Source organism: Centruroides vittatus, unplaced genomic scaffold, assembly GCF_030686945.1.
Source record: "Centruroides vittatus isolate TY-2023 unplaced genomic scaffold, ASM3068694v2 contig_2604, whole genome shotgun sequence".
NCBI classification, from domain to species: Eukaryota; Metazoa; Arthropoda; class Arachnida; order Scorpiones; family Buthidae; genus Centruroides; species Centruroides vittatus.
Genome location: NW_027121655.1, coordinates 135,011 through 158,657, shown reverse-complemented (window position 1 = coordinate 158,657; position 23,647 = coordinate 135,011). Strand labels below are relative to the sequence as shown.

General features: G+C 25.9%; 1 protein-coding gene across 2 annotated transcripts in view; it reads right to left on the bottom strand.

Annotated features, from left to right (window-relative positions):
* LOC136971567 (rootletin-like) overlaps nucleotides 1–23,647 on the bottom strand; it is a 68,733-nt gene that overhangs the window by 12,123 nt on the left and 32,963 nt on the right. For both annotated transcript variants that reach the window (XM_067266031.1, XM_067266030.1), the window contains exons 15-27: nucleotides 20,872–21,193; nucleotides 16,386–16,555; nucleotides 16,124–16,303; nucleotides 15,193–15,389; nucleotides 12,936–13,111; nucleotides 9,333–9,518; nucleotides 8,859–9,103; nucleotides 8,211–8,786; nucleotides 7,951–8,071; nucleotides 7,667–7,830; nucleotides 7,421–7,600; nucleotides 4,323–4,463; nucleotides 588–727 (exon numbers count right to left, since the gene is read on the bottom strand). In XM_067266031.1, the coding sequence (XP_067122132.1) occupies nucleotides 588–727; nucleotides 4,323–4,463; nucleotides 7,421–7,600; nucleotides 7,667–7,830; nucleotides 7,951–8,071; nucleotides 8,211–8,786; nucleotides 8,859–9,103; nucleotides 9,333–9,518; nucleotides 12,936–13,111; nucleotides 15,193–15,389; nucleotides 16,124–16,303; nucleotides 16,386–16,555; nucleotides 20,872–21,193 (2,798 nt within the window). The remainder of the gene's footprint in view (nucleotides 1–587; nucleotides 728–4,322; nucleotides 4,464–7,420; nucleotides 7,601–7,666; nucleotides 7,831–7,950; nucleotides 8,072–8,210; nucleotides 8,787–8,858; nucleotides 9,104–9,332; nucleotides 9,519–12,935; nucleotides 13,112–15,192; nucleotides 15,390–16,123; nucleotides 16,304–16,385; nucleotides 16,556–20,871; nucleotides 21,194–23,647) is intronic.

Sequence of the window (23,647 nt, the reverse complement as noted above, 5' to 3'; positions counted from 1 at the left end):
TAAAAATATTAAGGAACAAGTTCAATTATTCTTCTTATCAGTTGCACTCAAAGTTTGAAATTTCTTTTCTACGTTTTGACAACTGTATTTCCTGAAGAAATGATTTTAAAAAGCACTTCTTTTGTGGAATTGTTGAATAAATAGTTGTTATTTAAAACTAGCGATTATCTTGGAGATATTCCACGATCAATTTTGCTTTAAAAAATTGTACCATTTTTGAATCTCATTTCTATTGAATGTGTATTATCCTATAAACATTACTTTTTGATAAGCCAGTTTATTTGTAGAAACTCTATCTATCTTTTTGTTTCAGAAATAACTTTTAGTTTGAACTTAATTAAATTTTAATCATAGAATTTAATGGGTAAATACAGTTAAGTTTTCCAGTGATATTTATATTTATTTATAAAAATATTTTGCTAAAAGATGTTTGTCCCCCTTTGTATGGGGCAAATCCCAACATTTCCATGAATTCCTGATTGTTAATTTTTTGTATAATTTGGCATTTTTTAGATACTATTGTGCATCTTACTTTTTATTATTATTTTGCATTTCACATTTGAAAATTTTTAAGAAATTAATTTTACCGATTCCTGTCGACAGTCTGTTCTAAAGTTATTTTCTGTTGTTCATATTCTGTCATATTATGTTGTAAATGAAGAAGTTGATCTTGAAGAGAGTGCTTTGTACTTTGGCTCTTATTCAAAGAAGAATTTAGATCAGTTATCTGCAATAATAATAAAACAATACATTAAAGAATGTTGAATTTTTCAAAATTATGAAATGTCAAATTTCAGATTAAGTAGATACTAATAAAAAAATTGAGAAAATTTTTTAATATTTATTGTTATTACATGAAAACAAATATAATTTGATAAATGCAGAATGTCCCATGTAAAACCAGGCCATCTTAAATGATCATGCATTGATTATGCAAGTTTCCATAATTTTTTGTGAATAAAACTATATTTTCAATGAGATTCTTCAATCTCATTTGTCTCTCTTTTCCAATATTAAGATTACAATAATTTACTCAATGGGGCCAGTTCTATTTGGAACACCTTGTAAATATTACTTTAATATACTGTTAAGTTTTATATACAGTAGAGTCCTGCAAACTTAAGTTACTGAAAATGACAAGCATCATTGCTATGCCATAAAACTCATCTAAATAACAGAATTTTTGTAAAGGTATATATGTGCAAATTCATGTACATGTTAACTTCATACCAATAGTGATTATTTCTATTTGTATTTAAATTTTAATTAAAAAATATATTGGCTATTCAGTGGCTACTTTTGAGTTAGCAATATTTACAACATAACATTTTACAGTGGCACCTTAGAAAAAGGGATATATTCTTTGTTAACTTGTGGAATTGATACTATTGTCAAGTGTTGCCAATGAAAAATGATAACACTAGGACCAAATAAGTTAAGTTATGGAGATAAAAGTTAGAGAATATGTATTTTTTTTAATAACATGACAAGTTATCGAGAGTTGAGTTTCGAAGACTATATTCACATAATTTTATACGTAAAATTTACATCTACAACGAAAATTTTAAAATATTCAAATCCAATATGATATCCAAAAGTGCAGACTATGTTTGATCACATACACAAGGTTCAGGAAAAATTAAAGTAGTCCTGTTGAAATTTGTGATATAGAAAATATTACAACCATATCCATAAAAAATGGAATAGTGTTTTGACTATTCCATTATTCCAAAATCAATCAAACTATGGAATCTTAGTTTCTACTTTAAATCATTTTAAACATAAGTAATAATTTCAGCTACTTGTTACATTGCTGCCTACTTACAATGTTAGGTGCTTGTAATACAGTTTCAGTTACCAAACCAGTTTTGAAAAGTGGGTTTACTTTTTTAGTTTCTTGTAAAAATCAAAACTCTGACACTATTTAATGGGTAAAATTTCATATCAACTTGGAATTAAAATGAAATATTCAATCATATCTCCCACATGTGAACTTTGTAAATGAATAAATTGCATTGTAAAAAGTTTTTCTAAACTGTCTTGATTAAATAGCTAAATAGAAGTTTTATCATCATTTCATATTTTTTCATATAAAATAAAAAATATTAACATTTATTTTTTCAATGTATGTTAGATTATCATAAAAATATGGTTGTGTTTTTAAAAAAATTATAAGAAAGGCACCAACTTTTTCATTAACTTTTTAATTTTTCAGAAAAAAAAAATTGTATGACTTGTCATCATAAAGAAAAGAATCAAGTAATCAACTGTTAGGATTTGGATCAACTTGCCTAGCATATGGAAATGAATCCTGAATAACAAACATATCTATTTGTTGAAGAATTGTCTCGGATTTTTGAAGATTATTTTTACTTATCTTTGATATGGAGCAGAGCCATCTTCAAAAATGTAGAGAGCTAAACAGGTAAATATCACTAATTTTTTCCTAAAAACAGTTCTGTTTTGTTACGTGTCTGCATAAAATTGAATTTTCTAGGAGTCTCTTAGGATGCTCACATGACCAGGAAACAGTCCAGACCTGAACCCTACTGAAAACTGAAAACTGATAAAACAAAATTGGCATATCTATTGCAGATAATAAGTGTCACACTCACAAATGTCTGGTACCAGAACTTGTCACTAGATTACAACAGAAATTTCATTTTGTTCATGCATCAGTGTTGTCAAGGTGTCATCAAAGCAAGAGACTGACAAAATATCAGTCATAACAATGTACAATTCTTTTATTGTTAATAAATAATATCTATAATGTTAGAATCCTTAATTGTGTTAATAATAGCTTTTTTTGTAGCTGTAGTTAAGTTTAGACTTATTACACCATTAAGAATAATAGCTTTTTTATAGCTAGATTTAAACTTAGTTAATATTTCAACCAAGACAAGAAGTGTATTATAGTATCCTTAATTGAAATTATTTGCAAAATTTGCTTCACTGTTTGTCATTTTTGAGAAGTAAATATCTTCGAAACTTGTATTGCTAAATTCAGTTTTTTGTAGTTTTTACTTCATTAAGTGAAATAATTAATAGTCCTATTTATAATTGTATTCACTTTCTTTTTAATTAATGTTTTTTAAGTAACTTTTATTCACTGAAAATTATTATTATAGTAGTATGTTATAAAAGTTAAAATATGAGCTGTTTTCTTTGATAGTGTAAGTCCACTTTATATTATATGGAGATATTTAAGGGTTTGTATTTGAATGGTTTGAAAAATATTGGTATATGTTAATATGCTCATTTTATGTTTTATAAATATTAAATTGATTTGCCAGATAGATTTGAAGTTTATAATGTGATCGTTTTTAAAGTATTAATTAAAAGAAATTTATACTTTTGATGACCTCAGATGGACTTACACCACTTTCAAAATATGAAAATCATATATTTATGAAATACTAAATATGGGATTTCAATTGAATCAAGCCAATTTTTTAATGAAATTTTTATTAAATATGTCAAAAAAACAAAATAAAAAGGCTTTATTTCAATATTTCTTCAGGTAATGCCATTTAAATTACTTTAATTACAACTTTATATTAATATGTGCCATTTTCAATTTTTATCATTATGAGGAAGTTTTTGAAAATAGTCATGATGTATTGGAGGAATATAAGGTAATAGATCCATCATATCGTTGAATTTTTCGTTTGTGATGAGCCTGGCATGATGATATAAAAATGGTAGTATTATATTTTTCAAATTTTTGTGGTCTTCCTCATCTGGGGGATAAATCTAGTGTTTTAAACTCTGCATTTTCATTAAATGAAGTTTTATAACAGCATTATTTACGGTTTGTTTTTTAAAACCCTTATCCAACATATCTTCAGCCAATTTACCTCTTCACCAGTAGTATTTTTTTGTCTTATTACAATTGCATTTTCTAGTGGTTTCATCAAAAAAAAATCATCTAGTTTCATTTCATGTAAAATAAACTTTTTATGTTTTCAGTATTGTTGTATGATGGTATAATAATCTGTAGGAATATACAGTAAATTTTTGCGGAAAGTGGACTTACACCACTTTTGAAGTAATTATATTTGTAATTTCATTAACTACATAAAGTTATATTGACAAAATGATGAAAATTTTGAAGGATTTTGGAACTGCTTATGGATAAAAAGCTCATAACAGATTGCATTCATTGTTATCGTTAACTAACTTTTTGTCAAAAATGGACTTACACCACTTTCAAAGTAAACGGCTCATATGAAAGTGTTGCAGTTTTATTAAACACCACTGTAGTTAGAATTACATTAATATATTTTTAATTATTTGAAATTTTAAAAAATAATAAATTATACCTTTGCTTTTAATTCTTTTTCATTTTCTGATGACTTTTGTAGTGCTAAATTTAATTTCTCTATGGTAAGTTGTAATGATGCATTTTTCTCTTGAAGATTTTGCAATTTTTCAATTAAACCATTAACTTGCTGATGAAGAGCCTGTTTAAATTTTGCTAATTACCATTTATATGAGTAAAAAATCAATAATAAATAAATAATATGATAGAATTATAGTAAAGAAATGAGTGACAACAAACATGATCATTGTCAAACTAAACAAACACCACAAATTCCAGCACAATCTATTTTTATTTCAGGCAAATGGCTATATTGAACAGCCTTCTTCAGGCTTTTAAAATGTTCCTATTATACTTTTGGTTTTGGACTTTGACTTGATGGTATACAGATGTAAAAACATCAGTCAGAAATTTCAAATTGATAGAAGAACTATACTATTAGTTGCTTTAAAACATCCACTGAATAACTTGTGCTAACTTTACTATGACATTGCACAACTTTATCATATCATGATAGAATTGAGACATAGCCAAAAAGAAAGAAGCAATCTTTGCACTTATTAGGTACAAAAGAGATGATCCTTGTATCTGACACTCATGGACAGGTGAACCTTGCATTTACCTCTACAAAAGAGGCAATCCTTATACCTATATATATGGCTAGAGCATTTGGCACCATGTGCAAACCTAAGTATGGCACCTTTTGGATAAGCCTTTCATTAGTTTGTTACAAATTTAAAAATTATAAAATCACTTTTTATAAATTAATATAATACGCATTATATTTCGTAATATAATTTTTCATACTTGTGTGTGGCAGTTTTCTATGAATTCATTAGTTTGTCCATGAAACAATTTTGGCATCCTGGGCAGGTACCCCATCTGCCCCTGCCTTTCTACAACCCTGCTTGTACCTGGTTGGCCACAGGGAGAGGTGATCCTTATACTGGCTGATATGGGGAAGTGATCTAAGAACAAAACAATTGCCATTAATTGCTTTCTTTTTGTATTTTGTTCATTTTTCTCCCCTAAATTTCATTAGGCACACTCAATTGCATCAGGGAACACAGACAATACCACTGACTCCATTGTGTATCAAAAATGAAGTCTTGGACCCCTATTTTTTACATTTAAATGAACCCTCATTACACTTTTGGATTCCTCATAGCAATTAATGGAAAATGATTTATTTTGATAAAACTTTGCCAATCAAATTTTGAAATTGAATGCAATACTGTAAGCCACACAGAAGAGGCTTTATTAACACTGCCTAAAAAGTATAAGTTCCTAATCAGCTGTAGTCTAGGCTCCATTAAATTAATAAGCATTGAAGCAACAAATAGATTAACCATCAACCAAATAAAAAATAAAAATAAAACCTGAAAATAAACTGGGATTCCACAAACCAAAGGTACATTAAAGATACAAATAGAAGCTGCCAAACATATCTATCCAATATATTAAGGAATTTCATAACAAGATCTCCATGTCCTAATTGTTGGTTGCCATTCTTTGCAGGCTTATAGATTTCCAATTTTTCCAAGTGTTTAAGGTTGGATAAGTCACAATTAAAAAGTTGGATTTCATGATGTTTGTTTTAAAGTACACTCAAACCTGTTTTTGTGCGGTCTTTTTTTGTGCGATTTGTTTTGTGTGAGGTATATGAATTTCAATCAAATTGGTATACTGCACAAAAATAATTGCACAAAACACATTGCACATATAAAAAATTGCACAAAAAAAGACCACACAAAAACAGGTTTGAGTGTATAACCAGTTTCATTTGAATATTAACTACATAATCATTGTCTGTTATCACTTATTTTATTATACATTACATAGTTTCTCATTTTTCTATTTTAGATGCTCATAAAATTTTGTGTAAAATATACATAATGTTTTTTAGATAACTGTATGAGGGGTGTCCAGAAAATAAAGAACGTTTGGCTGTAAAAAAGTAAAAAACAGTAATGACATTTTTTCTGTCTTATTAAGTAATTAGTACAAGACCAGTTACTTTTCTACATAGTCGCCATTATGATTAAAACACTTGTCATAGCATGACACTAGTTTTTGTATTCCTTTGGTTGTGCATTACCTTCTTTGATTAAACATTAAACACCATTTTCTCAGACTTGCTTCGTTCATAATGTGATCACCATACATTTCCATGATTTGTTTATGAATTTCTATAGGACAAACTTTCTTTGCATTTAGAAAACAAATAATACTTCACACTTGATGGCATTTTTGATTTTTGTACACATTTTAACCCTCAACAAAATAATAATACGCCTGCCATTATCGAAACTCTACAGGTGCTAAGCTAACACAGAGAACAAATTGACCTTGATATGATGGTAGTAATTTATCTGTACAGTGCGCTATGTGCAAACATTCTTTATTTTTTGCATGCCCCTTGTACTTTCATTAAAATCTTAAATCTATTTAAGTCTTAAATAAATAAAGAAAATAAAAGATCAAAAACTGCAGAATAATATACAAAAATTATAAAAAAATTGACAATGAAACTTTATTGTCAATTTTTTACCTACATAATAATATATGATGGAATACAGAATAATAAAACATAAAACTTAATATTAAAGCAGTATAGTCAATAAAACAATATATCATTAATATGCAATTAAATCAAATTTTTAAAATTTTGTATTTGTAAATGTAATTATCAAATTTCCTAAAATATGGTATCACAGTATCAAATGTGAAAAAAAATTGCAGTTTGGCTCTGTATTTTACTATATATGAAATATAAAGTTTTTTTCATTTAAAATCTACAATTACACAGTATAATATGACAGAAAATCTATAAGATAAATATTAACATATATGAATTTCGGAGATAATTAGTTTTGAGTTACTGTTAAGCATATTCTCAGTAGCAGAAGTGCTAATAGAAAAAAAATATTAAGGTTTAAAAGGAGATTAGTCAAGCTAAATTTAGAGTTTAAAACAACAATTATTCATTATTAAAAAAATAATTTTATGATTTGGATGAAAAATATATGAATAAGTACATTCTGTCAAATTTTTAATTGAAATTTTTAACTTTTATGTAATAATAACAATAATATTTACTGCATTTTCAATTTCTTTATCTTTCAAATTCTTCTCTTGTTTTTGCTTTTGATTTTCTAATAATTGCAAACTGAGTTCTAACTGATTGGTTTTACTCTCAGCAAGTTCTTTTGCTTCTGTTTCCATTTGCTTTTCTTGATTACATTTTTTCAGGGATTGTTTTAAATGAGAAACTTTTTCCTGTTTAATTAAAATAAAAATATTATTTTTATTTTAAAGATTGATGTATATTTTAAAATTTTATACCTGTAACTGTATTTTTTCATTATGAAGACGTTCAATATTATGCTCAATTGAAAAAATTTTTTCTGTTAAGTTTTTCTGTTCTCTTAATAGTTTTTGAATTGTTTCTTCATTTTGTTGAATAGTACTCTGGGCAGATAAAAACTGATTTTCTGCATGTTTTTTTTCTGCAATAAAATATTTACATTAATAAATATACAAATAGTTTTACCAGATAATTTATTAATATTTTATAAATTTAAATTATAAACTATTAATAACTTCTAAATGTAATAAATGTAAGTTACCATTTTCTAATTCATTTACTATTTTTTGATATTGCTGTAATTGACATAATGTGCTATTATATTCTGATTTCACTTCATCTAATTGGTGTTGTTGATGAGAAGTCTGAGATCTCCAGTTTTCCTAAAAAATAATTTATTTATATAAAAATATAAACTTCTTTCTAATTTACATTAATAAACAGAATTGTTTAAATCAATGATGATAAAAAATTATCTGTAATTCATTATTATTAATAATTGAATTATTCAAAAGTTCTCACTTTTTCTTTTTCTGAATCTTGTAATTTTTGTAAAATATCCTGTAAAGCACATTTTATTAATTCGTTATCATTATCTGCAGAACTCCAAGTATTATGCAGAGGAGAGAATAACTTTGAAATATGTTCTTTAGACGAAGTAAGTTGCTTTTGTGAAATGTCATCTTTTTCAGGAGAAGTATGTCGAGGACTTCCAGATAAATGAGAAAATATAAAACTTCCTTCCAAACCAAGACCAAGAGTTGAACGTATTACTGAATATAAATTATTCAGCTTAATTTCTGTGTCTTTTTTTGATCCTTCTAACTTTCTTAATTGTGTATCTTGAGCAGTTATTTTTCCTTCTGTCATATTTAATTTTAAACGTAATTGTGCTAACTCATTTCCAGCTTCTGTTACTAATTTTTCTAAGCTAGATTTTTGTCCTTTTAAGGTATATTCCATATTAAGACTTGACTGCAATGATGCTTTATGATTTTCTTGCTGAATTTTTAATGAATGTTGGCAGTCTCTCAGTTTTTGCTGCACATTTGATAATTCTTTATTTAAAGCCTCACGACTTGCCTCCGATTCCATTATCTAAATAAAACAAACAATAAAAACCAAAATTGTATTTTTTAATATTTTTTATTTGTTATGAAAAATACTTGCCTTTTTTTTCAAACTTATAATTTCTTGTTGTTGATTGATAGTCTGTTGTTCATCTGTTTTTTGTTGAAGTTTTATTTCTTCTAATTCATCATATCTTTCCTTTAATGAGATTTCAAGATTCATAACTTGATGTTGTAAAGACTGTATTTGCCTTTCATACTCCATCTTCAACTTTTCTGTATTATGCACTGTATTTTGCAATACTTCATACTCTCTACTTATTGATAATTTACTTTCTTCCAAAACTAAAATTAATTAAAATAGAAACATTTGCTGTTTTCTAAAATTATTAAAATATTTCAACATTATTAAGTACATTTATTTATAAATTTTGGGTTTGGGGCTTCTAATTTCAATAGTAAATTTATTTAAAATATAACAATACATTTATCTAAAATCAATAACTTTAAAAATATTACTTTATGGACTTTCACTTTTGAACATACTGTATAATAAAGGAAAAAAAAAACATACTTTCACATTTCTGCTTCAATTCTTCTGACATACGAATATATTGAACCTTCTGTAATTCTATATTTTTTAATTTATTTCTTAATTCTTCAGCATTGTTTTTCAATGTTTCTTTCTCAGCTTTTTCAAAATTAATAGTTTTTCTTAAATCAGTAACCTCTCTATATATCCTGTCCTTCTGTATTCCCACTGTTATAAATATTTATGAAAAACAATAATTATTTTATAACATATATATTTAATCAAATTTCTATTAATCTGAATGAAAATAATTTTCAATTAATTCATCAGTACATTCTCATTAGATTATTATATATATTTTTAAATAAAATCAATTACAATGATTTAATCCAACTACAGTAAATTTTACATAATTTTTACTTCCCTGGCTATTATATATAATAGAGGGAAAGTATGGTAATCAGCTAAAACATGAACCCCCAAAATTTTTACATATTTGGACTCAGGATACCTTATAACATCAAGAAATGAAAAAAAATTCAGGGGTTTCTTTTTGTATATATTTAATATGAATGTTAGTGTGTATGGGGGCACAATTTTGTTCACCCTCTTTGAAGCTTAATAACTCCTGTGCACTTTGTCAAAAATTTCTGAAATTTTGCAGGGAGGTTTGTTTATTAGTGGGATTGATGCTATTAAATTTTGGTGATTAAAGGTCGACTGGATGGAGAGATAAAGGGGGTTGTGTGTTTCTCCAGTAAGGTCGGATTTAATAACAATTTTATTCATTAGCATTTGCATTTTTTTATAAAACCCATCTCTACCCTCAAAGTTATGCTTTTTGCCATTATATAGTAGTTAAAAAATGAAAAGTTTTTTTAATAAAATATGATAACAGATGATGCCACTAAATATGCCAAGAAAGTTAAGCAACTCGTTGCTGATTTTTATAAAACTGCATTTCAGATAAACAAAAATCATATTATAATAATCTGTTAGTCTGTTATTTTCAGTGTTTTAAAAATATGTCATTTTGATTAAAATTAATTTAGATTTCATAACATGGATTTCATTTTACATAATTAAAGACCAGTTTGCACAAGTTTTAATCTACAGAATTACTTTTGATGCATTGCATAAAAGTAAAATCTTTGGGATAAACTGCTGACTACGTTAACTGGCCAATTTTGGGTGGTTAAAATCCAATGATCAAAAAGTAAGATGAATTACATCAATTCTGATTCCATTGTGGATGATCTTTATTTAGACTATTCACAAAAAATTTATCCTATTCCTGATAGAACATTCAAAAGAAAAAAACAGTTCATTAAATATTATTTAGCACTTAAAAATTTCAAGTAACAATAGCAGGTAGCAAAATTTACTGTCAGAAAATAAATGAATCATATTTCACATAACTATAATTTATTTTTCATCATGAAATAGAATATTCAAATATTGTAGATGATATCTGCCAAATCTATAAATGTTTTTCTTTGGTACTCTAATTTGCCCTATGTGTTTTCTTATTAACTCTTTGTTCTTCCATCTTAATAATATAACTGTTCTGTAACAATTTTTCAGCTAATTACCAATCAAAGTACCTTGTGAAATAATCATAAGTCAATTAATGTCATAAGTCTAAAGAATAAGCTAAAGTTAAATTTATTTTATAGTTACTCTGTAGTTTAAAATGCAACTCATTCAATTAGCCCTGAAATACAGATTATTACAAAATTATATATTACTTTATAATATTTTCTAAATAAAATATGCTTATATGCTATTATGAAGTTAATTTTTTTAAAATTCTAAATTTTTGTATATGAAAACACTGCACTGAACAAAAAAACTCAATGTTTTGTTGTTTGAATTTTTCAAATTTCTCTAATAAAAAAAAAAAGAAAATTTAGCTGAAAAACAATTCAATTTCATCTATCTTTACTATTAAAATTATTGTACTGATAATGTGGATTATCAGTCATTGTGAATAATTTATAAAGCACTAATTTTGGCAATTTTAAAATTAGAAAAATTAATACTGGAGAAATTAAAATTAAATCTGACTAAGATGGAAAAGAAATTAGAATGAAGTTTTATCCAATTATATGTAAAAATTTATGAGAATTAGATCTGAACTTAGATCCATTATGTGAGATCAGTCTTTGCAATTTCCTTGATATTCAAGAAAATTGAGAAACATGAAGAAATTTGAGTCAGATAAAATGGCTTTTATGGACAAACATACCCGTTAAGTGTTTAGAAATCAAACCAAATGAAAATTGTTTAGAAATATTAACTAACTATGTCACAACAGATGGCGACTATAAACTACAAAATCATATACAGTGATCGGTTAACGAACAAATCAGTTAACAAACATTTTGCAAAAGATTTTTATGATTGGACAACGAACATTTCACTGAACAAACATAAAAAGAAGCGACGAAAATAGCAAATACACACAAATGACATAGGCACACAAATGTCTCTCTTGACCCATAATGTAATTGCAACTAGAATTTACAGACAAATGCAATTTACAAGTATTTGTATCAGTTTATATTTTAATTAAATTTTGCTTGTGAGAAAAAAGGAAAGTTGATCTGTCTTCTTCTAATGTTCATGCTCCTTCCCATGAAAAAAAAGATGAAACTCCCACTTACATCAATAAAAATCAACCAGTGTTATTTTGATGCAATCAATGAGCTATTTCAAATTGATATACTGTATGGAGACACCATATTTGTATGAGACTATCCATTTCACACAATGATGATATTTTGAAAATTATACAACAAATATGATATAAAATTGAACATTTAAGAATGAAATATACAGGAAATTCATTCAAAAGATGTCTTAATAATGTCATTTTAAAATAAATCATAAATTTTATGAGATCGTGATATATAGTTTAAATTATACAGTATGTGTTTTGTATATCCATATCTGGTGTTCTAGAGTTAAACTTCTGATAAGTTTACTATTTAGAATTATTTAAATTTGAACATTTTCTTACAAATAATTACTCCTTCAAGAAAATGTAAATTAATCACAAAATACTTAATCATAAAACTATATGAATCTACTAAGTTGAAGAATAAGCAATTAAAATTTGTTGGTTCTGAATATAATCAATTCTAATTTTTAATAAATAACATTAAATTTTTGTTTTATTTTGAATAAGAATTTAATTTAAAATAAATATCAACAAAGAATCAACGAAAAAAATTATTTAGATCAAATGATAATGCCAAATTAACTATAAGGCTAGAACTTGACAAATTAATTTCGTAGATAATATGTAATGGTGGTTAAGCTGCCATCTTCTATTAAATTTAATAATTATATTAATTTTAAATGAAATGAAATCATTTTGACTGTTTTTAAAGAAAAAAAATCAACCAGCAGCAGGACTATTTTTTCAGAATAGTCTAAATTATTTCAAATAATTCAAAATTAATGTAATTATTAAATTTAATCCAAGATGACAACGTAATTGCCTACCTTTTAATTCAAATTATGTAGGATCTATAAAATTAATTAGTCCAATATTTAATCTGGCATTAATGTTTGATCTTTAAATAATTTGGGCTGTATGTATTTATAAAGAATAAGATTTGATATCTCAAAATTTCTTACCTTCTTTAAGTGTTTGATATACTTCATTCAATTCTTGGGATAACATGTTTTTTGTTTCATCTAAAGCCTTTAATTGGATTTTTAATTTAGTAACATTATCAAAAGCTGTATCTCTTTGATTCTGAACATCTGCTAATTGAATTTCCAAATCTCTCATCTTTTTACTCAACATATCCCTGAAATATTAAAAAATATATGATAATTTATTCCATAAAAAGTCAAGTATTTATAATTTTTTATAAAATTAAATTATAGTAAAATCTGCTTAGTACACATTTTAAGATCTTTTCAAATACAACATACCTTTCATAAAAAAATTACATCAACAGGTTGAATTTGTATAAAATTTTGAAGTTTTATAACTTGATACAATATACAAAAAGAATTTTCATTCTATCTTGTTCACTTTATTCAAGATAAATTAACTCTAGAATTGTATTACACTATAATATAATCACAAAGAATCAGGTGATATTTAAATATATAATAAATATTTTTACTTAAATGGGAATTTACACTTAAATATTTATTGTTTAGAGCAGCCAAGTCAAATTTTCAGCTCAGCCAACATTTGTGTGACCCACTTCAGTTTTTTTGTTAATAACACTGCATCCCAAAAAATGCTTTTAATATAAGTAATTATTTTACTTTAATATGAATAGCATCATAACATTTTAAGTATTAAGCAGTTAATTATAACAATTTTTGTGGATTTTGAAACTCTACAAAACTAAAGAGAAGTAGGCTTAAATCAAAATGCATATTTTTGTAGGGGTATACAGGTGTCACTTGTTTAATGAGGTGAATGTGTTCCACCACCATAATTAAATTTCTGCATTAAATGGGCAAATGCTATTTTTGTGCTACCTGCTCATTATTCTTAATTTTTTAAACTAATATTTGTTTTACAGAATAATGATTTTCTTCTTCTTCAAAAAAAAAATTAAATCTTGTTTAAAATATTCATTAATTTAGAACAGATACTACATGTCTTTTTTTTTATAACATTAATTAGTCTGTTTATTCTTTATTTGTAAAATTTGTTTATAGGAGTTCATTAAATTGTCACTTCTTTTTACTGTATCAAATCTCAAAAAAAGTCTTTGTCACATGCTTCTAAAATGTCACATTTGTTATAAAATGGAAAAGCTTCTAAAACTTAATATTCAGTAATCTTTGTGGTTATTTTTTCTTATTCTTGAAGAAAGCATTTCATTCCATATCTTGAAGTTTTTCTTTTTGAGAAAGTTCTCATGGTCCTGTTGTCCCGAGAAAGGGATAACTTACTAAAAAAAAATTTTTTAGCTTCTAGAAAAATATACTAAAGTTATTAATTCCATTTGAAAATGTTGATTACTGTATTAAGTGATTAAACATAAAATCTATTCAGCAATCAATCACATCATAGTAAATTTGCATTAAACAAGGATGCATTAAATGAGAGAGACTTGCAGTTGTAATTTGAATGAGAATCCAATAAAAATACACAAACAAAACTTGCATCTGAGAATTCCTTATTTAAAAATGTAAGGAAGTTTAACATGTAAAATAAGTAGTGATGATAAGTTTTTTTATAACAAGTAAAAGATTACTATATTAGGCTAATTATTTTTCTTTCACCAGCAATTATTATTAGTTGAAGAAAACTAATTAATGTAATAACTGATTTTATTTTATACAGCATCTAAATTTTCCTGAAAAATACATGGACATTTTTATTTGCAAAATAGATTAAGAGACTGAAAATAGTTACAAGAGCACTAAGACAATGTTCTTGTTCAACATTTTATGCCATTACAATCAAATTGAGACATCAAGACATACATGTCCATACAGGATATAGATACAAACATTGCAAACAAATTATATTACATTTGCTTCTGCTATGTAATTGCTAAATGCAATTGCACTAGAGTATAGGTAATCAGTAGTTAGCTATTTATTGATTTGGACACCATGCACTCCTAACTCCTTTTGAATGGGGACAAATCCTATCTTGAGTTCTATGATAGATAACAGTGTAATTTACAGTACAAAATCAGTGTGTCTCAAGATCAGTACAAAACGTTTTTCTCTTTGAGAATTTTAAACTGTACTGAGAAAGTTGCTGGATATTGTCAAAAACTGAATGGTAAAATTAAGAAGGAATTTTTTGCATGATGCAATGAGCAGTGAAATCGTGTAATATGTATTAAGCAGATTGAATTATAATTACATTTTTCAGTTAATTATAATAATTAAATGAAAATGATCTTACATCTCATATCCTAACTCATTTTTCACTTTACTAAGATTCAGATTACAATCTTCTATTGTTAATTGTTGCTCTTCAAATATAGATTCAGTTTCTTTTTTTAATTTGTCATATTTCTCTTGTGATTCATGAATTTTAAGTTTAAGCTGTTTTATATTTTGTAATAATGTATTTTTCTCCTTGGATATTTCAGTTTCAATCTAAAATTATATATATTAATTTATTATTTTAACTTATTTATAATATTTCAATTTATGGCAAAATAGTAAAACAAAATATATTAAATGCATTTTATATATTGTAATGGCTGGAAATATTTACAATTATTACAATTTGGGCATTCTTATAATTTATTATAACTATTCATTTTATAAATTTTCAATAATTAATTATTGACAAGTATATAAATTTAAAAACAAATATGCATTTATCACACACTATATATATATATAATAAATACAGAAAAGCAATTTTAATTGATATATTGTTAATTATCATATGATCACATCAATAAGACTTATTTAGTTCAATTCAAAAATGTGAACTTACAAGGTATTACAAACAAAGTTTGAGTCCTTAATCAATTTTTATCCTTTATTCCATCCAGGAATCATGAATACAGCAGGTGACTTGAAGTAAAAAACACTTCTAAAAACAGACAAAAATGCTATCAAAACGCTATCAAAATTAACACATAATTAAAAAATGATCTCGACGTCTTAGACCTGTTTTTGTAGTGCTACGAGTGTGCTTACAATACATTAAAAATTATTAAAAATCCTTCACAATAGCATCCTTTATTTGTATTACCTTGTAAGTTCACATTTTTGAATTGAACTAAAATAATCCTGGGCTAATTGTATAATAAAGACTTATTTAGTTTTAACAGTAAAAATTTCTTTTAAATTAAAATTAAACAAATTAATAATAGTACCTGCTTCTTTTGTGCCAAAATCTGCAATAATTTTCCTTCAAAATCTTGTTCAAGTAACACTATTTTCTTCTTAAGCTGTGCTATTTCTTCTTGATGCGTATTTATTAATTCTTCATGTTCTTGTTGCAATTGCTTTTTAAGTTCTTCATGTGCTGATTCTAATCTGTTTCTTTGGGATTCCTTTATATTATAAATATATTATAAAATTAAATATATTAAAGACTATCATCAAATAAAAATTTAAAAAAAAATTTATTGTTACCTTTTCTTGTGAGAGCAAATCAATATCTAGTTTATGAGAATGACGTTCTTCTTGTAATGCTCTCTGATATTCTGTATCTAATGATTGAAGCTTTTGAACTAAATTATCTTTTTGACGAGCAAATGATTCTAAATCTGATTCTCTTAATGTTTTTATATTTTTTATTTGAACTACAAAGACAAATAAATTATACAATTAGAAGTATAGTTCTTCAAATTAATTTAAAATAATAATAATTAAATTTCAATTACTTAAGAATAATAATAGTACAAACTTTTAACAAAATAGTTCATACTGTTCAAGTTTAATAATGAAATTTATAATTCTTTATCTTTGTATATAGTATGCAGTATTACAATAATCTTAGCATAATAAATCTTCACAAAAATAGTTAAGTTTCTTAATCTAACAGATAGTCAAAGAAATGATACAATTATCATTATGGAATATAAGATTGGCTAAATTATAACTTTTTATCATTTTTGTTTTATAATTTTCATATGACAGAAAATTTTAAAAAAATTATAAATCTATTTTTTTCAGAAATTAATTATATTAATGGAAAAAATTTTATTTTTTACTAAAATAAGAAAAATATCTTTCTGAAAAAGTGTACCTACATATATTGAATTATTTTTATGTAAAAATATCAACTTGTTACAAAGTTATTATCTCACCACAACTGGACAATGTAGTCAAAGAAGGAGTATTCAAAAGAACAGCATCGTAAATCAAATTTGAAACAAGCAATAAGGTGCATGTTACTGCATTATGATTTAATTACATCAATCATATGTATGTGCATCTTATTGGATGTTTCGAATTTGATTTATTACACTATTCTTTCAAATATTTCTTTTTTTGAATGTGTATTATACCTAATGCAGATTTTAGAAGACTGAAAATATTAATTTTCTGATGAATTAGACCTGTTGCTGAACCACATCAAGATCAATAACAATTTATGTTATATATTTTAAACATAATATCAAAACAGTCTCGTTTATACTATATATTAAAATTTACAAATTATATATATAAACACTGTATTTTAAAATTTGTAAATATTCTTATATATAATAAATAAGAATGATTTTTTTAAATTTTATTTTGAACACAATATCTTAAAAATGGATCTGTAAAGATCCATCTTTAAGATATTTATTATAAAATTTGAAAACTATTATGTATCAAAAAACACAACATATATAGAACACTTGATTTACATGCTATATGTTATTTTTCCATAGTATAAAACAATTTTGAGTTTGTTAGAAGTATTCAGTAAACATTTTCATACCATGGAAGTCTATTAGATTTTTAAAGGAAAAAAAAAACAGTAAACACTTTGGAATAATTAATAAATAAAAAATCTTACTGCTTTGTTTAAGCAGTAAGATGTTTATAATTTATAAATATAAACATTTTTTATAACAATTTTATTAAAAAATTACAGTGATACCTCGGTTTTTGTCAATAATTCATCTGAAAACAATCAGCGAAATCCGAAAATGACAAAAACCAAAGCAATTATTTCCATATGAATCAATGTAAATCCAATTAATTCATTCTAAACACTCCAAAATACATACCAAAAACACTATTATTATAATTATTATTATTATTATTAAATATAATAGTCTTTATTCATAATAAAGGAGCCCTTGTTACAGGGGGAATTGATTAAGTACAAAGAATTGTAAGTACTGTACAAAATATTAGGTTAATTGTAAAGATGATAATAATTTACTTGAACATATAATTAATTCGTGTAATGAACATTCAATTCGTTAACAATTTGGGTAAAAAAATTAGCAATTTTATACATAGTCATTATAGATAGATTGGCCAAAATGGATCTATAATTTAATTCGTTATTTGTAGAAAATAGGTCTAAAGTTTGAAATTTTTTTTGGTAGTTTTTCAAGGCTGTACAATCTCTGAGAAGATGAAGTGTGGAAAATGTGTTGGAATTACACCAATAACATGATCTTGAAAAGTCAATATAAGTATTGTTTACAATTAAGGAATATTTGTTGAGTCTCAGTTGAAGTAACATACGTTTGATATTTAAAGATGTGTTCATTGTGATAATATTCGATTGAGTAGGAAGGCTTAGAATATGTAAGTCCCAAGGATGATATGTTAAATTAATTATAGCATTTTGATCACTAATCATTGATTGCAAGAATGCAGAGTCCATCATCATAGAATATGCATTTTTACAATTGTCAATATCGTTGTCAAATAAGAAACTAGATACTCCGAAAGATTGTAAAACTTTATTAAATTTATAGCACCATGTTATTTTGTTGATATTATCGTTATTTATTTGAATATTCATAATGTGAAATAGAAATTTAATATTATCATCTTTTGAGTTCAATAATCGGTAGTAGAATTTGATTAGTCTTTTCATAAAGAAGGGAAAAAGTTGACATCTGTTTGTTTCTGCACGTATAGCGTATCCAGGAACAGTACGTTCGAGTTTATATAGTTTTTGTAGGAATATGATATGAAATTTTTCCAAGTCATAAAATAAATCAATGGCCCAAATCGGACTGGCATACAGAATAGCTGGCATTATCATTGAATTAAACATTCTCATATGAAGTTTTAGATTCGTAATTTTTAAACTAGCACCCAAATAGAGAATGTTATTGATTAGTTGATTGATTTTAACATTAAGATATTTCAAATGCATCTGAAATTTACCGTTCCAGTTGAAAAACGTACCTAAGTATTTTATATTATTGACCAGTTCTAAAGGTTGATCATTTATGTAGAAGGATTTCTCTTGGTTTGCAAGTTTGATATTGTTTCTAAAAATAACTATTTTTGATTTGGAGATGTTAATCGATAAGAATATAGAGTTCAAGTAGTCATTAATTTTATTAAGCTTATGTTGTAGAGTAACTTTGGTTGGGGCCAATAAAACCAGGTCGTCGGCATATAAAATGTAACGAAACGTTCTTCCGTATATATAAATGCCTTCCGAATCGTTTAGAAACAGCTTATCAATATCATTAATATAAAAATTAAGCAAATAAGGAGACAACGGTTCACCTTGAAGAATACCTCAATTTATAGTAAATTCAGGATATCGCTGATTTCCATAAATAATAATGATTTTGTATGAGGAAAAAAGATTCATAATAGTAGCTGCGAATTTATTACCAGTTCCAAATATTGTTAATTTTTTAACCAAAGAGGGTACGTGTATAGAATCAAAGGCCTTAGAAATATCAATGAATGCGGCAAAAATTTTCCTTTGTTTTTTTCTTAAGTATATTTGGATTAAGGAAGTTAACAAGAATATAGCCGTTTCGAGTTCCTTTAGATTTGATAAAAGCATATTGGAATTTCGAGTTCAATTTTTGGTTTATAGTCCATTTTTGAAAACGTGTTGCTAATATAAGAAAATGTACTATACTATAAGAAAATGTAAAACATTTTCTTATAGTAGATAGAAGTGCGATGGGGCAATAGTTCTCTGGTGCTAATCTATTTCCTTTTCTTTTGTAAATCACGAGTAGCTTAACTGAGTTCCATGATGACGGGTAAGTTGATAAATCATAAAAATAGTTAAATAGTTCAAGTAGCATTTGTTTTCCTGACGGAGGTAGGAGTTTAATGAATTTGTTGGTAATTAAATCTAATCCTGGCAATGATATTAGTTTTAGTTTTCCATTGGAGTATTCCAGTTCATCATAGGTAATGGGTGAATCAAGAAAATCATTCGTTAAGGCTATTTATACCAAAAACACATTTTATAGAGAATTAATATAGCATTATATACTAAAAGCAATAAGAAATTAACATAAAAGACTATTTAACATACAGATAAAAGCATTAAGATTAAAGATAAGATAATTAACATTAAGATGAAAGCAATGGAATTGTTTGGCTAGATATGCAGGGTAATGTCTTGTCTTGTAGAAGCTAGTTGGACATGAGCTTCCATCCTATATCGCTCTGTAATAAAGTGTGACGTAATTGTCATGCAATAGTAGTTGTATGCATTTATGACGGTTGTATTGAGGGAAATAATGCCTTCTGGAAAATCCGTTTAAGGGTAACTGGCCTCTATTCAGGCATTACAGATGTGGAGAAAACCCAGAAAACTTCACATGGCCAGCCCACCTTGGCAAAGCACTAATCCACAACTGAACTCCCAGTGTTCAGGGAATGGAACCATTGGCCAATGGTGGGCCGTCGCGGGGTAATGTTCATACGATAAATAACGCCACACTGTGCTGGAAAATGCATGGGTCACCCTTTGTTTTAGAAAAATTAGCAGCGTGGTCACTTGAGCACACTGACAAAATCCAAGGCAATCAACGAAAACAGAGACAAATTTTTCGCGAAAAAAATCGACAAAAAACCAAAACTGATGATAACCAAAGTCAACAAAAACCGAGGTATTACTGTAGTATATTAACTGTAGTACTGTACTAAAAAAATGATCTAATCAATATTGTAATACCTTTTAAATTATTTTTTTCCATTTTGTAATCTTCTATTTCTCTGTCTAACTGTTCTTTTTCCTGTTGGAGATGAGTTGCTGTTTGCTGGGTTGTATACAATAATACTTCTAATTGTTCCTTTTCTTCTTGTAAAAGTGATTCTGAATCTTTAACTTCTTTAAGTTCATTTTCTATTGCTTTTAACTTCATTAACAATTCAGAATGATTACGAACAAGTTCTTCTTTTTCATTTGTTTGCCTCTCATAAGATTCTTTTTGTTGTTGTAGCTGCATCTTAATTTCACTTGTTTCTTCAGTAATCATCATTTTTTCTTCAATTACCTGTTAAATTATATTTTATAAGAAACAGAGAAAAATGAACAAATCATTAAATAAAATTTACTTTTAATTTAATCATTTAAACCTTACAGAATATATAAAAATTTTCATTAATAAAATTGAAATTGGCTCATCATATTTTGATAAAAAGTTCAAAAATCAGTTGTTCAAGTAAAATCATTTGTTCACAAGGAAAAATCTGACTTCAGATGTGTTTTCTTGTTCATAGGGAAACTATTTCATCACAAAAATCCCAAAAAAACCACTAATGTTTTAACAAAAATGCATTTTCAATAATTTTAATCAAGATATGATGAATCAAGTTTTCATTTTACTAATATGTAAATGTTATTATCAGTTCAGGTAATAGGTCACTACCAGAGGATTTAATTCTGATACTGACACTTATCTATAAAGGAAGGGTCTGTTTTGAATGTGTGTATTTCCATCAATATGAAACTTCTTTGTCACATTAGAAACTTTTTTTAAACATTAGTGTTTTTGAATGCATAAAGAGTTCAAGAAAACTAATATTATATGTTTTCATATAGAAACATTTTATACTGTGACTTTGTTTTCTATCAAAATGTATTATAATAATATATCAGTCATTGTTTTCAGATATAATACTAATATTCAAATTAACCTTTAAAGAGAATTTAAAAAGTTAAATTAATTCAATACTGCTGTTAGATAAGTCAAAATGAAAAAAAGTAATTAACAGGACAAATAATTTATAATATTCATATATATTTAATGATGATTTATAAATGTACTTTATATCTTTAACATAACATTACCTCAATTATTTATTCATTTTAATATTTTTGATTTTAATCAATACTATACTAATTCAATAATTATAAATCTGAAACTATGGAAGTTATGTTGATCTTCTGTTTATTTTTTTACAGATAAAACAAAACATTGAGTAAGAAGGAATGAATTCAAGTTACTTTGATGGTGAAAATGCATAGTCAGCATGAAATTGCCAAAGGGTTTAAAAGGCTGCATCTGGACTTCCCACCAATTACACAGAACTATCTACATTAAGATCATATTGTTTGAGATTTCACTTGAATTATATTTAGATTACTTCCAAATATGATTCAAATAAATCTAAAAACAGTCATTGGGTCCATTTTGTTTAAGCTAGGGTGTTGTCATAAGTTGGACAAAATCTTAGCTTAAACACTTTCTACTTGTTTGGAAAAGCTAACAAAATTAAAATAAAGTGGGAAAATATCTTTCCAGGCAGATCTCATATTGTTTAATGTTACTTCAAGCCCTGATGTAAATATTTGCTGACAACTTACAATCTAATGAATTATAAATGTCAATTCATTTATCAATAAAATATTGAAAACTTTCATTATAAAATATTAAATTATCAAAAAATGGCAATTTCACAAAATATGACCAAAATTTGGCAAAGCTGTTTGGCTGAGACAATCAGTTTTTCTACAGCCAAGTAATTTCTCATAAGGCCAATTTACAGAAATTTGGCCAGACAGTAATTTATTCTTGTTTGTTTAGTGTGCATGCCATTAAAAACATTTGCCAAATATATGCTGGTATCTTGAAAATATGAACTTATCCTCAAAAATAACACTGCACTAACAGAATTTTTCCTTGTATCATTTGAAACTTGATATCAACTTATTATCCATATTATGATTACTACAAATGTATTAATCAAATACAAGTTAGCCAAGGAATTATCTTATAATGTTCTCCAATTCTTTTAAACAAAAATTTTCAAAAGTACCAGCAGGTTTTTCATCAGAATTCTCCAATCAAGGAAAAAAGTTTGAGTTTTTCTTAATTGATTAAAATAATCTTCCTAACTATTCTTTAAGCAAAGAATGCATAATATATATCTTTACATATTTTTAATAATTTAATAAACACAATAATTCAAGGAAACTATACTCTTGCAATTGCTAATGAAATTTAGTTACAATTTAAATAATGATAATAATGAAACATAGTAAAAGTTTCTTAATCCAGCACCCAACAATATAAGTGTCTGGTAACCCTGGCACCCTCTTAAAAACAGTCAATATTTCAGATTTGTCTGATGATAAGGGGCTGTCCATAAATTACGTAAGGGTGATTTCAGCCATTCTAGACCCCCACCCATCCCTGTGTAAGAAACCGTAATATTTTCTTTGATCCTCCCTCCCCTTTCCTATCTTATGTCATATTTAGGTATGATTTAAAAAAAAAATTTAACAAAATAATTTTTTTTATGAAACCCTAAAAATCTTAGGTCCAAAATATATAATTATTAATTAGTTAATTAATATGTACTATTATTTATAAAAACTATGTGAACAAATTTAAATATATAAAAATTTAATGAATTCGAATAAACAATCTTTTCATTATTATCATCATTAATCAACATCATAATATTCATTTTTATATTAATTTTAATTTTCACAAAAGGACGCA